General features: G+C 52.5%; 1 protein-coding gene and 1 long non-coding RNA gene across 6 annotated transcripts in view; one reads left to right on the plus strand and one right to left on the minus strand.

The window, feature by feature from the left end:
• Positions 1–13317, plus strand: part of PRKG1 (protein kinase cGMP-dependent 1) — a 368725-nt gene that overhangs the window by 29699 nt on the left and 325709 nt on the right. The window contains exon 1 of one of the 5 annotated variants that reach the window (XM_064429930.1): positions 18–573. The exons of 2 other annotated variants lie outside the window; for them this stretch is intronic. Coding sequence is in view for 1 of the 3 variants with exons in the window: in XM_064429925.1 (XP_064285995.1) it covers positions 751–851 (101 nt within the window). In the remaining 2 variants the exon portion in view is untranslated. 2 more of the 5 variants (XM_064429931.1, XM_064429925.1) reach the window with 2 other exon arrangements.
• LOC135306284 (uncharacterized) lies at positions 9565–10538 on the minus strand. The gene is made up of 3 exons (XR_010367083.1): positions 10480–10538; positions 9820–9946; positions 9565–9705 (listed from the first exon to the last, which is right to left on the minus strand). It is a non-coding gene; the product is annotated as an uncharacterized LOC135306284 (long non-coding RNA).

Below are 13317 nucleotides of genomic sequence, written 5' to 3' on the forward strand. Positions count from 1 at the left end.
AGGGGGTCGCCCCGCCGCTCAGCCTCCCCTCTCTCCCTCGCCCCGCTCCATCCCCGGCCTCGCCGCCGCCCGCCGGGCAGGGACCGGAGCTCGGAGCTCGGCATTCCCGCATCCTCCCCGGGTGGCCCCGCGGGGTGGGAAAGTTGCGAGCGCTGGTGGGGGAAGAGCGGCAGGAGTGAGCGCCGAGGTGCCAGCAGAGCCCGAGTCCCGGACAGCCCGTCCCGGCCGCCCCATCCCTCCGGGGGACGGGGACAGCGCGGGGAACGCTGCTGCCGGCGGGTTGAACCGGAGGCGTCCTGGGCATCGCTGCGGGAAGGCAGCGGGAGAACCCCGGGGCTCGCTGCGGGACCCCGCAGGGAGACATTCCCAGCTGGGAAACTTGGAGCCCGGCGGGGTGCGGTGCCCGGCTCTCCGGGAGGGGGCTGTGTTTTGGGGAGGGGGTTCGGCAGCAGCAGGAGCTTATTGCAGTGTCCTGGTGCGCCCGAGGGCGTGCGGGGGACAGGGAAAGTTGCGGGGACCCTCAGGTGCCGGCGCGCCGGGGGATGCGCTGCCCCGCTCTCACACCTGCCGCAGGTTAGGGAAATTAGAGCGCCTTAACGGGGAAACGGAGCCCTCCCTGCCTCGCTCAGTGCCTTTTCCCGGCCGGTACATCGCCGTGCCTTCGGTTCGGCGCTCCTCAAGGGATAAGAACGGAGGAGGGAAGAGGTGATGAGCGGATGCTCGCGGGGCCGGGGCGCAACCTCCCCGTCGATGGGCAAACCCGCCTCCCCTCCGCGGCCGGCATCTTCCTCCTATGAGGAATTCCTCGGGATGACAACCGGGAGCACTGGCGGACGCCCGGAGCCATCCCGGTAGCGGGCAGCGTGTGCGCCGGGCGGGCTGCGGGGACGGCGCGGACGGTGCCCGGGCGGCGGTGCCGGGGCACGGGGATGGTTCCCGGGGAGGGGTGGCGGGGCACGGCGGCCCTGCCGGGGCACGGGGGCCCTGCCGGAGTGTCCCCTGAGGGGCCGTGCCGGGGCCGGCCCGCTCCCCGCGCAGCCTCAGCCCTTTCCCGCCGCCATGGCGGGCCCCGCCGTCTCCAGGCAACTGCCCTCCCTCAGGGCGGCCGCCATGGCCGGACCCCGCCGGGCCGGGCCGGGCCGGGCCGCGGGTGCTCCTCCTGCCGCTCCCCATTCCCGCCACGCTCCCATTCCCACATCGCCGTTCCCGCCCCCCATTCCCACCGCCACAGATATTTTGTCCTTTTAAGGCGTCTGGCCGCGCGTTCCGGAGGGATGTCAGGGGAGGAACGGCGGTGGCGCGTGAAATGCCTCCCCTCCAGCCCCAAAACGAGTAAAACACCCCCCAAAAAAAAGTGGGCTGAGGGCGCAGGGGGTGGCTGAGGCCCGGTCTGTGAAATCCCTGGGGTGCGTGGTAACCATCCGAGGTGGGATAAGGCATCCCGCGGTGTTAATTTCCTCTGGGAATGCAGAGCCCCACACGTATCGCTTTCCTTGTCAGTGTCACTTTCCTTGTCAGTGTCGGTGCCCCCTCGGCGCTCCTGAAGTGCGAGTGGAGCTCCCAGAACTCCGGGAAGAGCCACAGGTTCCAGCAGAGCGAGTCCGCAGCCTCTGCCGCGTCCAGTGGAATATGCAGGAAGCCCGGCAAAGCCTTGGATGAACGTTTTCCAGCTGGAATTTTAATTGCTCCTTGTGTAAATGCCGCCCTGCAGTCTGGTGTAATGCCCAGCTCCTCTGGGGGGTTGTTTCATATTGATCATCCGTGGCAAATATTCCTAATATTATTTATAATATTGAAGTCAGATCGTGGCTGCAGGTTGTAATTGCTCAGGTGGTGCATTCCAGTGGGATAGTGGAAGGTGTCCCTGCCCAAGGCAGGAGGATGGAATGAGAGAAGCTTTAGGGTTCCTTCCAACCCAAACCAGTCTGTGATTACAGGAAAAGATCCTTGGTAATGGTTTCAGGAGTGTACGTGGCTCTGGGAGGAGTTGAGTGCTCTGTGTCAGCCCTAAAAGCCCAGTGGCCAAGATAACTCATGGTGGTGCTGAGAGTTAAGGTGGTGAGGACCTGGGAATAATAAAAATCTGCACAAAAGGGTTGTTTTTTCCCCCCTGTTCATGCTGAACCTCAGTGACTCTTGAGATGATGGCACCCAACCTTTGGTTTTGTCAAGCCACCAGGCTTTGTCAAAAGACAGGTGGATGTGGCACTTGGGGATGTTGGTTAGTGGTAGCCTTGGCAGTGCTTGGACTCGATGATTTTAGAGGGGTTTTCCAACCAAGATGACTCTAAAGTAGCCTCTGGGGGTGTTTTTTGTAGGTAGGTGGTGCTGGATTTGCTCTCCTGATCTGGCAGAGGTGGCTGGAGGTTGGTAGGATCAATAGCAGCAGAAAATCTGTTGTAATTGAATTGTCATGAGGATCACGTAGATAGTTGAGGGTCTGTGGTGGTGGAAGCTGCTGTGATGGCACACAGAAGAGTCTGGGTTATAGAGTGGCTGAAAACTGAATGAGTGTAAGAGAGCTGGAGAGGGACTTGGGACAGGACACAGGGAATGGCTTCCTACTGGCAGAGGGCAGGGATGGATGGGATTTTGGGAAGGAATTGTTCCCTGGCAGGGTGGGCAGGCCCTGGCACAGGGTGCCCAGAGCAGCTGTGGCTGCCCCTGGATCCCTGGCAGTGCCCAAGGCCAGGCTGGACAGGGCTTGGAGCAGCCTGGGACAGTGGAAGGTGTCCCTGCCCATGGCAGGGGTGGCACTGGATGGGCTTTAAGATCTCTTCCAACCCAAACCAAACCATTCTGGAATTCTATGAATGGTTTTCAAGGTGTGAAAGCAAATTTAATTTCCTTGTGTGGACAAATACCATTAAATCTGCAGGATCTTCCTTTACACACACATCCTCCCTCCAGTTAAGGATGCATATGGTTAAATAAAATTGCTTTTTCAGAGCTGTAAGAGTTTGAGTTGCTGTTGGAGGCTTGGGCTTGTTTTGCCTCTACAATGTTTTTAAAAGTGAAACAGGACTTTGTGGGCTGACATGAGGAGCTAAAATCCATGGAGGAACACGTCCAGCCATTCAGCCATTTTCTTCTGAGTTATGAGTGAGAGGAGTGGGGCATTAGCATATTTATCAGTCCCCTTGCTCAAGCAACTAGAAGCCAGTTATTTAAAATAAGTGACTTTTTTCTTCCCTCTCCCTCTCAAAGAACATAACTTGCCAGAAGTGCCCGAGTAAGAGGGCACAGACTGGGGAGGAAGCTGGCTGGTTTTCCGCAGCAGAAAAAAATGCAGTGACAGATCGTTCTCTCCTCTTCATCTTCCCAAGTTGCTGCTCGTGTTTGTTTTTCCACACCTCTGACCTCTTGCAGGGTATATCCTGGCTGCTAACAGCCTGTCAGCACCGAGGGAATACTGGGAGACCGAGTTTGTACCAACTGCCTTTGCAGTTAAAACTCTACAGAGCAGCCAAGCAAAGAGAAGCCTTTTCAACCAGCAAAGCTGCAACTCTTCCCCTGCCTCCTCCTTGCCATGGGAAAATACCCAGGACTTTAATTTTAACAGGCTGCTTTGTTCAGGGATCTGCAACAGCTGTTTGCCTTTTTGGAAGCTCTGTAATCAGCATGTTTTCCTTTCCAGAAGGGAGAAAAAAAGAAATGTAGAAGTAGAACACAGAATAAAGCGTGGAGCTCGTGAGTGCGAAGGGCCTGATCTCTTGGCTGAGGTGGTACGAGCTCTGTTTTTAACAGAGACAGCAGCAAAGTGCTGTGTCATTTGTAAGAAATGTTGAGTAAAACGAAAAATAACTTGGTTTGGGGAGTTAGCAGACTTTTGGGGAATCTGCCAAAATCCCAGAGACTCGTTTGTGAGGGGAGGAGCAGCCTGTGAGTTGTATTTAAGAGGTCTGGTTTAAGAAATATAAAATACTTGGTTGCATAGCCTTAGGGAAAGTACAACAACCGTACAAGAGGTTTAACAAATCCCTGCAACGGCCAGATTGGTTCTTTGAAGGAGAATGTGCACGTCCTCTGGGGGCTAGAGGTGTATTTTAAGTGATCATAATAGTCATAAAACCCCCAGAAATACTTGAAAGCACTTTCTATTAAGGATATTGGTACAAAATGCTCTTCTGGTGTTTATCAGTGCTATGTATGCTGCAGTTTCATCTAAAAACCCCTGAAATTACCCAAACTCCTCTCCCTTCACTGTCTCCTCTTCCTGCAGGAATTTGGGGGGGTGGTTGATACATGGTGAAACCACTGGGAACTGGTGATTGAGGTGATGGGGGAGGAACTGAGGTGTCGATGTGTTCATGGGTCCCAGGACAAGGGAAGAGATGAATCTGACTCTGTATTTCTTAGAAGGCTGATTTATTATATTATGATATTATATTAAAAATGCTATACTAAACTATATAGAGAAAGGAATACATCAGAAGGCTAGGAAAGGAATGAATAATAAAAACTCGTGACAGACAGTCTGATACAGCTGGACTGCAATTGGCCATTAAATCAAAACAATCCACATGAGACCAATCCAAGATGCACCTGTTGGTGAACAACCTCCAGACCACGTTCCACAGCCATCAGGTAGTTATTGTCTACATTTATTTTCTGAGGCTTCTCAGCAGAAAATCCTAGTGAAAGGATTTTCATAAAATACCACAGTGACACTGAGGCACGCTCCTGCAGTGATGGATTGCTGGAATGTGGGGCAGGGGCTGGGATGGCGGTGGCCTCTTGAGTCCTGTCACTTTCTGGTGAAGCATCTTGCCCCGAGCAGTCAGCAGAGATGAGTGTAGTGCTGCAACCTTCTTTTTTTTTTTTTTTTTCCGTCAGTCCACTCTGATGTGTCCAGCGAGCAATTAATTGAACTGCATTTACCACTTGTTGTGAGAGCTGTTAAATGCTGTGGTTGCTTTCGTGTGCTGCAATGTCGAATCCATCTGAACGTGGTTTAAGCTGATGCTCGATGGACAAAAATCCATTAATGTCACTGGGGTTTTTCGGTGCACCTGAAGGGTCAGGGTTTAGGGGCAGGATTTTGGGGCTGTGCTGTGAGGGGTGATGCTCTCCCTGGCAGAGCTGTGAGCACGGGAAGGGGAGTGGTGGAGCGAGGCAGCCGAGCGTGATGTCGCCGTGTTTTGACAGGTCTGGCTCGGCGGTGGTGGCAGTGATGGGGCTCCCCTCTGTGCACTCGTGTGACTCACGCTGCCAGTGCTTTAATGCCTTGGCAAGTGACAAGGGGACATTGTGACAGCTCAGCTCCTTGTGTAATACATTACAGCCCTCTGAGGTTTGGGTTACTCGCAGTAGTAAGGGGTGGCTGAGTGGTGTTAGGCTGTTAAGCACAGAACTATGATTTTTCTCTACTGAAGCAATGTTTTGGGTCATTTTTCAACACGCTTGTTCAGGCTGGTGATGTCTGCGCTGAGTGTAAGCTCCAGAGGGGTTTGACTCAAAGGAAGGTAAAAAACAAATCTCCCAATAAAGCTATTAAAGCCACGTAGTTGTTTTGTCATCTTCTGACTGGTTCTTGCTGAGATGAGTTTAATTGCAAGATAAAACATCGCCGCAATGTCACTTATTCTTAGTTCTGTTCAACAAGCAACACAGACTTCCCTGGGTTTTTCTGCTGCTTTTGGAGATTAATTTTAGCAGTGTGGTGTCAGTAAACTGTGTTTTAAAGCAAAGTAGTTCTTTTCACAAACTACAGTGACATTTTCTCGGTGGTTGTATGCAAAACAACACTGTTCAGCAAGTACAGAAGCTCTGAGCACACTAACAGCTGGTAATTAACATAGAGACTCTTTTTAAAATTGTAATACAGCTCCATAATTTCATTTTCTGCAGAACTAACTTTTTTTCCCTTTTATCTGTACCACTGGAATAATTACCTGTACTTGTCTGAGCTGTTTTACATTCATCCTTAGCTGTATGAATGCTGTAGGTGGAGAGTTTTAAAGTGCTTCAACACAAAATGAGGTCCCCAGGCCACGGACACGAATTCCTTCTCTCCAGACTCCTCTGTGAAAGCATTTCTGAACTTTGGCATCCCATGTTCCTAAACACAGGATGTGTCTTATGTTTCTCAAATTAACAATAATAATAAAAAAGCTGGGTCAGAGTTCTGAAACTGAACAGAAATGGACATAGTAGCATGGAATTTAGCCCTGCCAGCTGCCTCTGGAAGGAGTGAGGACTCAGTGAGTCCTGAACTTGCTGAGCACCAGATGGAAAATAGGAGTCAAGGGGAAAATTTGTTTCTTTCGAGAGTTAAAAAGGATACAGTGAATTGTTCCATATCAGTTTCTGTGGTTATCCTGCTTGAGCTAGATGCTGTAGGATGATAAGAGTTACAGAATACAAACATCTTCCTGAGGGAAGGGGTCCAGGAAAGCTGAGCTGGAGGTGGATTAAACATCACTCGCTGCCATCAGTGACAGTCCTTGCTGCCCGTGCTGCTGGTCTTTGCTTTTGCCTTTTCGTGGGGCCCAAATCCTTGCACATGCATCAGGAAGAAGCCTAAATATTTCTGTAAATGTTTTTCATCTGCTGCTCTGCCGTTTCTAGCGGGTACGTGCAGGCAGAGAAGTGCCTGACATTCGCCTTTTGTGTTGCTTGCCTTTGTTTTGAAGGGCAGAGAGAACAGGAAAAAACAAAAGTATTTGTTGCTACACTGGAGCCTGAACCATGACAATAATGCCTTTCTCCTCTCAGCAGCTACAGAAAGTGGTTTGGTTGAAGTGTGCAGCCACTCAGGTATGTTCTGTGCATCCTGACATCCTGAACGGCTGGAATTGCATCCAGGGGCTCTGGAAACGCTGCTAAAGCCCCTCCTGGCAGGGCTGGTGTCAGGGGAAGCTCCAGCACAGGGTGCTCCGAGCAGGAGCACAGGACCGGCGTTTTGCAAGGCTCTTGCAGCCACTGGTTTCCTTGGAAACCAGAGCCTGAGCAGGGAGAGCCAAACTTCAACAGCAGTGCCTGCTTTCCAAGTCGAAAATGGGCTGTCAGACTTTCTGAAGTCTGGGGTCTTTGGGCTGTGTTTGGACCTTGCTCATTAGGAGCAAACTTGAAGTAGGGTATCAGTGAAAAAAAGCTCCTTGTCAGGCTGCAACAGTTCCTGCTTGGAGCAGTGATTCTTTCCCCAAATTCTCTTCTTTGATTCGGTTTGTGAGCACATTTATTGGAGGTGTTTCCTGTCAAACACCCCAGCTGTGTCAGGAAAGCTGCACAGCAGCTCTGTGACTTGGGCTTGACATGAATTTAGAAGGTGCCCAGGCCAGGCCAGCTCATTTTATTCGCTTACTTAATGTTCTCTGAGGTGGTGGCTGTGGGTGATGTGAACAAAGAGGAGAAATCATAGTGGAGCTGCCTGGCTTGATGGAAAATTGAATTGCAGTCTCGTAAGTGCACACACACTTTGTGTTGGATGTGAATAGAAATATATATATATATGTAATGACATGTATGTGCACTCTTGTATTTAGCATGTGTAGGGGAGTATTGCATTCATGCAAATTTACTTTTATTAGGAGGGAAAACAGTCAGGCTTTAATGTCAGTGGACAGGAGGCAATTTTGTACAGAACCAGCAGGACTGTGGGAAGGCATCCTGGTCTAGTGGAAGGTGTCACTGCCCATGAACGAGGTGATTTTTAAGGTCCCTTCAAATCCAAACGTGGAAAAGCTTTTGGTTTCTGTGACCGCAGAGTATCATTGAGATTCAGGAGTAAATAACATGGGTGTGATGGAAATGGAGAGCCAGTGTTCCCTGCCCCCAGTGGAAGTGGGTCCCTGGGCTGTGTCAGTGCTTGTTAGGATTTAAACTGCCTATTTGATGTCATTTGTGTGCAGAGATCCGGCGGCTGAGGGGAATTCATTACTGCTCTTGGAGTCCACAGGCTAAATGAGGAAAATAACCTTCTTGGTGGGTGATATTTCTGGTGAATAGAGGAAATCAATGGCCCTGGGACTGCCAGCAGCACATCAGGGCAGTGGCCAAGCACTTCAGGAAAGTGTAGATAAAGCAAATGTGATGCAAATAGTGCCACTCAGCTGTACCTTAAGGCTTGTTGGGAATGATACCTGGCTTCAGCTATAGAGGCTTTCCAAATCTGCCTCTTAAACTCCTGAGAAATTCCTGCAGGTGAAATGGAAGATCAGGCATTCTGGAAATGCAGAGTTAGCCTCCAGCTCTTTGCCTTCAGATTGCAGTATTGCCCAAATGAGTAAAGGTAGAGGGTTGTGTGAAGCTTAAGGGTGGGCATGGTCAGCTGGGGGAGATGAACCTCCTTCAGCAGCTCCTGTGTTCTGTGGCGTGGAGCACCATCCTGAGACCTTTGTTACTTCCCTGGATGTCTTGTTCCAAGAAGACATTCCAAAAAATTCCAAGATTTTTCTCTCTTCCCATGGATGCTGTTTATTCTCTTCCCCGACAATCCCAAAGCTCTTCCTCTACACAGCTGTGCTATCCAGCAGGGTCCAGACTTTGCATCTCTGTCAAAAACCAGCCTTGTTTCCTGTGCGCATCTGGAGGCAGAGAACCTCCAGTGACTGCAGCACAAGATCCCACAGGAGGCTGGATTTTCCTGCCAGTCCAGCTTTTCTGGTGTGCCAAGGGCTTTTCTGCTCCTCACCTGCCCCACCAGCCAGCAGGCAGGGGCTACACAAGAAATAGGGAGGGGACAGAGCCAGCTGATCCCAACTGCCCAAGGAGGATTGCACAGGATGGAACCCCACATTCCTGGGAATGGCTGAACACCCCCCTGCCCATGGAAAACACAGAATGTGGCTTTTGCTTTACCTGTTGAACTTTCTTCATATCAACCCATGAGTTTTTTCCCTTTTGCCCTTCTGACTGTCTCCCCCATCCCAGCTGGGCTGTGAGTGGGTGGTGGTGCTGGGCTTCCACCTCCAGCAGGAACATCTCAAAGTGTCTGTACCTCCAAAGGGATTGGGGCCTGAGGAGAGATCCCAGAGCAGGAACACCTTGAGGCATCAGGAGACCATAGATAAGCTCATGGCACAGCAGGGTAAGACCCATATTGGAGCGGGTTTCATTCCTGCAGGGGCTGTGGGCAAATCCATGCTGGAGCAGGTTCATTCCTGGAGCAGGTTGATTCCTGCAGGGGCTGTGGGTAAATCCATGCTGGAGCAGGTTGATTCCTGCAGGGGCTGTGGGTAAATCCATGCTGGAGCAGGTTGATTCCTGGAGCAGGTTGATTCCTGCAGGGGCTGTGGGTAAATCCATGCTGGAGCAGGTTCCTTCCTGGAGCAGGTTCCTTCCTGGAGCAGATTCATTCCTGCAGAGCCTGTGGCTCCTAGAGAAGGCCATGCAGGAACAGGAGCACCTCAGAGTAAGTGTGGCTGTGGATAAATACACCACAGCAGGTAAACCCCTGGAGACACTGGCTGGTGGGTAAGTTTCCAGCTGGAGCAGGTACATCCCTAAGGGTGTCTGGATAGATCTGGACATGTTGTTCAGGTGTCCACAAATACCAGTTTTTGTTGTCACAATGGCATCCTGGGCACCTCCGTGCCCTGCCCCAGCTCCAGAGACTCCGTGTTTGGCATTGCTTGTCTTTATTACAGTCCTGCCCGTGGACCAGACAACAGCCAGGTGTCACTGCTGGGGAATATCCAGGGATAAATCCATTAGAAATGTGGGATTGGGTGTGTGCCTCTGTACACAGCTCGTGTCTGAGTCCTGGAAAAGGACACAAATAGGGCAGATACCTACAAACTAACCAGGGGGTTTGTATAATACCTGTTGTACTGGGGGTGTGTAATTCCTGTTGTACTGGGTATGTATGTGTAGTACCTGTTGTTGCTCCTTACACCTCCTTGCACATTTAATCACTGTTCAGACAGTGACTGCACAAAGGGGAGAACATCTCTTGCCCATCAGATCCATGATTTCTTTCTGTTCTCTTGGTGGAATCTGAGCTCTGTGAGGCACAGGAGGGAAACTGTGGAGTTTTTGTGGGTTTTTTTGTTAAGGTTGGGATTAAATGTGTGAGATAGCTTTTTTTGTGCTTGGGTTTAGATGTTTATTCATTTTTATTTATATTATAGTTTTATAATATTTTATTTTCATAAATTAAATATGAAGTTGTATTTTTTAATAATGTTTGTTAAGGATAAATTGTTCAATTAAGAAATGATATTGAAATTATTTTTAATTTTAATTGAATAATTATTTGTGGTCTGGAATGCGTATCTTTTTAACATTATATAATACTATTTAAATTTTTGAAGAAGGAGGACTAGCTTTTGTTTTAAAATTTTTATTTTGTTATGTATCCATCTCATCTCCCTCTATTCCCGTGCTGGCTTTGTTACTGAGCCTGCAGGGGGGTTTCCAGCAAGATGGGACACCTGGGCACAGTGACTGCCAGCACAGGAGTGTTCTGTGTGCCAGAGCTGTGTGTTGGCATCTGGCACTGGGAAAAGTGACCTGGGGCTCTGTGAGGTGACAGACCTGGGCTCTCTGTGGGGTGACACACCTGGGCTCTCTGTGAGGTGACAGACCTGGGCTCTCTGTGAGGTGACAGACCTGGGCTCTCTGTGAGGTGACAGATCTGGGCTCTGTGGTGTGACAGACCTGGGCTCTCTGTGAGGTGACAGACCTGGGCTCTCTGTGAGGTGACAGACCTGGGCTCTCTGTGAGGTGACAGACCTGGGCTCTCTGTGAGGTGACAGACCTGGGCTCTGTGGGGTGACAGACCTGGGCTCTCTGTGAGGTGACAGACCTGGGCTCTGTGGTGTGACAGACCTGGGCTCTCTGTGAGGTGACAGACCTGGGCTCTGTGAGGTGACAGACCTGGGCTCTCTGTGAGGTGACAGACCTGGGCTCTGTGAGGTGACAGACCTGGGCTCTCTGTGAGGTGACAGACCTGAGCTCTGTGAGGTGACAGACCTGGGCTCTCTGTGAGGTGACAGACCTGGGCTCTGTGAGGTGACAGACCTGGGCTCTGTGGGGTGACAGACCTGGGCTCTGTGAGGTGACAGACCTGGGCTCTGTGGGGTGACAGACCTGGACTCTGTGAGGTGACAGACCTGGGCTCTGTGAGGTGACAGACCTGGGCTCTGTGGGGTGACACACCTGGGCTCTGTGAGGTGACAGACCTGGGCTCTCTGTGAGGTGACAGACCTGGGCTCTCTGGGGGGTGACAGACCTGGGCTCTGTGAGGTGACAGACCTGGGCTCTCTGTGAGGTGACAGACCTGGGCTCTCTGTGAGGTGACAGACCTGGGCTCCGTGGGGTGACAGACCTGGGCTCTGTGAGGTGACCGACCTGGGCTCTCTGTGAGGTGACAGACCTGGGCTCTGTGAGGTGACCGACCTGGGCTCTGTGAGGTGACCGACCTGGGCTCTCTGTGAGGTGACAGACCTGGGCTCTGTGAGGTCACAGACCTGGGCTCTGTGAGGTGACCGACCTGGGCTCTCTGTGAGGTGACAGACCTGGGCTCTCTGTGGGGTGACAGACCTGGGCTCTCTGTGAGGTGACAGACCTGGGCTCTGTGAGGTGACAGACCTGGGCTCTCTGTGAGGTGACAGACCTGGGCTCTCTGTGAGGTGACAGACCTGGGCTCTGTGAGGTGACAGACCTGGGCTCTCTGTGGGGTGACAGACCTGGGCTCTGTGAGGTGACAGACCTGGGCTCTGTGAGGTGACAGACCTGGGCTCTCTGTGAGGTGACAGACCTGGGCTCTCTGTGAGGTGACAGACCTGGGCTCTGTGAGGTGACAGACCTGGGCTCTCTGTGAGGTGACAGACCTGGGCTCTCTGTGAGGTGACAGACCTGGGCTCTGTGAGGTGACAGACCTGGGCTCCGTGGGGTGACAGACCTGGGCTCTGTGAGGTGACCGACCTGGGCTCTCTGTGAGGTGACAGACCTGGGCTCTGTGAGGTGACCGACCTGGGCTCTGTGAGGTGACAGACCTGGGCTCTGTGAGGTGACAGACCTGGGCTCTCTGTGGGGTGACAGACCTGGGCTCTCTGTGAGGTGACAGACCTGGGCTCTGTGAGGTGACAGACCTGGGCTCTCTGTGAGGTGACAGACCTGGGCTCTCTGTGAGGTGACAGACCTGGGCTCTGTGAGGTGACAGACCTGGGCTCTCTGTGGGGTGACAGACCTGGGCTCTGTGAGGTGACAGACCTGGGCTCTGTGAGGTGACAGACCTGGGCTCTCTGTGAGGTGACAGACCTGGGCTCTCTGTGAGGTGACAGACCTGGGCTCTGTGAGGTGACAGACCTGGGCTCTCTGTGAGGTGACAGACCTGGGCTCTCTGTGAGGTGACAGACCTGGGCTCTGTGAGGTGACAGACCTGGGCTCTCTGTGGGGTGACAGACCTGGGCTCTGTGAGGTGACAGACCTGGGCTCTGTGGGGTGACAGACCTGGGCTCTGTGAGGTGACAGACCTGGGCTCTGTGAGGTGACAGACCTGGGCTCTCTGTGAGGTGACAGACCTGGGCTCTCTGTGAGGTGACAGACCTGGGCTCTGTGAGGTGACAGACCTGGGCTCTCTGTGGGGTGACAGACCTGGGCTCTGTGAGGTGACAGACCTGGGCTCTGTGGGGTGACAGACCTGGGCTCTGTGAGGTGACAGACCTGGGCTCTGTGGGGTGACAGACCTGGACTCTGTGAGGTGACAGACCTGGGCTCTGTGAGGTGACAGACCTGGGCTCTCTGGGGGGTGACAGACCTGGGCTCTGTGAGGTGACAGACCTGGGCTCTCTGTGAGGTGACAGACCTGGGCTCTCTGTGAGGTGACAGACCTGGGCTCCGTGGGGTGACAGACCTGGGCTCTGTGAGGTGACAGACCTGGGCTCTGTGAGGTGACAGACCTGGGCTCTCTGGGGGGTGACAGACCTGGGCTCTCTGTGAGGTGACAGACCTGGGCTCTGTGAGGTGACCGACCTGGGCTCTCTGTGAGGTGACCGACCTGGGCTCTGTGAGGTGACAGACCTGGGCTCTCTGTGAGGTGACAGACCTGGGCTCTCTGTGGGGTGACAGACCTGGGCTCTGTGAAGTGACAGACCTGACCTCTGCCTGCTTCACCCTCTGTTCACCTTCACCACTGTTATTTTCTCCCCAACCATCCTGCCAGGTGCTTCATGCCTTGTCCATGGCTGGGAACAAATGATCCCTTCCCCCATAAATCCCCAAGTTTTCCCCTTTGGACTTTGTGCAAGGATGATGTTAGTGTGATCTAGGTAGGCACAGCTGCTCCAAAAGGGAGATCATCAATCAAATCTCAGCTCTTGGGTTTGTGCTGTTACTCTTGCACAGACAAAACAGGTGTTGGGAATCTTC

Source organism: Passer domesticus, chromosome 8 (assembly GCF_036417665.1).
Source record: "Passer domesticus isolate bPasDom1 chromosome 8, bPasDom1.hap1, whole genome shotgun sequence".
Lineage (NCBI taxonomy): Eukaryota > Metazoa > Chordata > Aves > Passeriformes > Passeridae > Passer > Passer domesticus.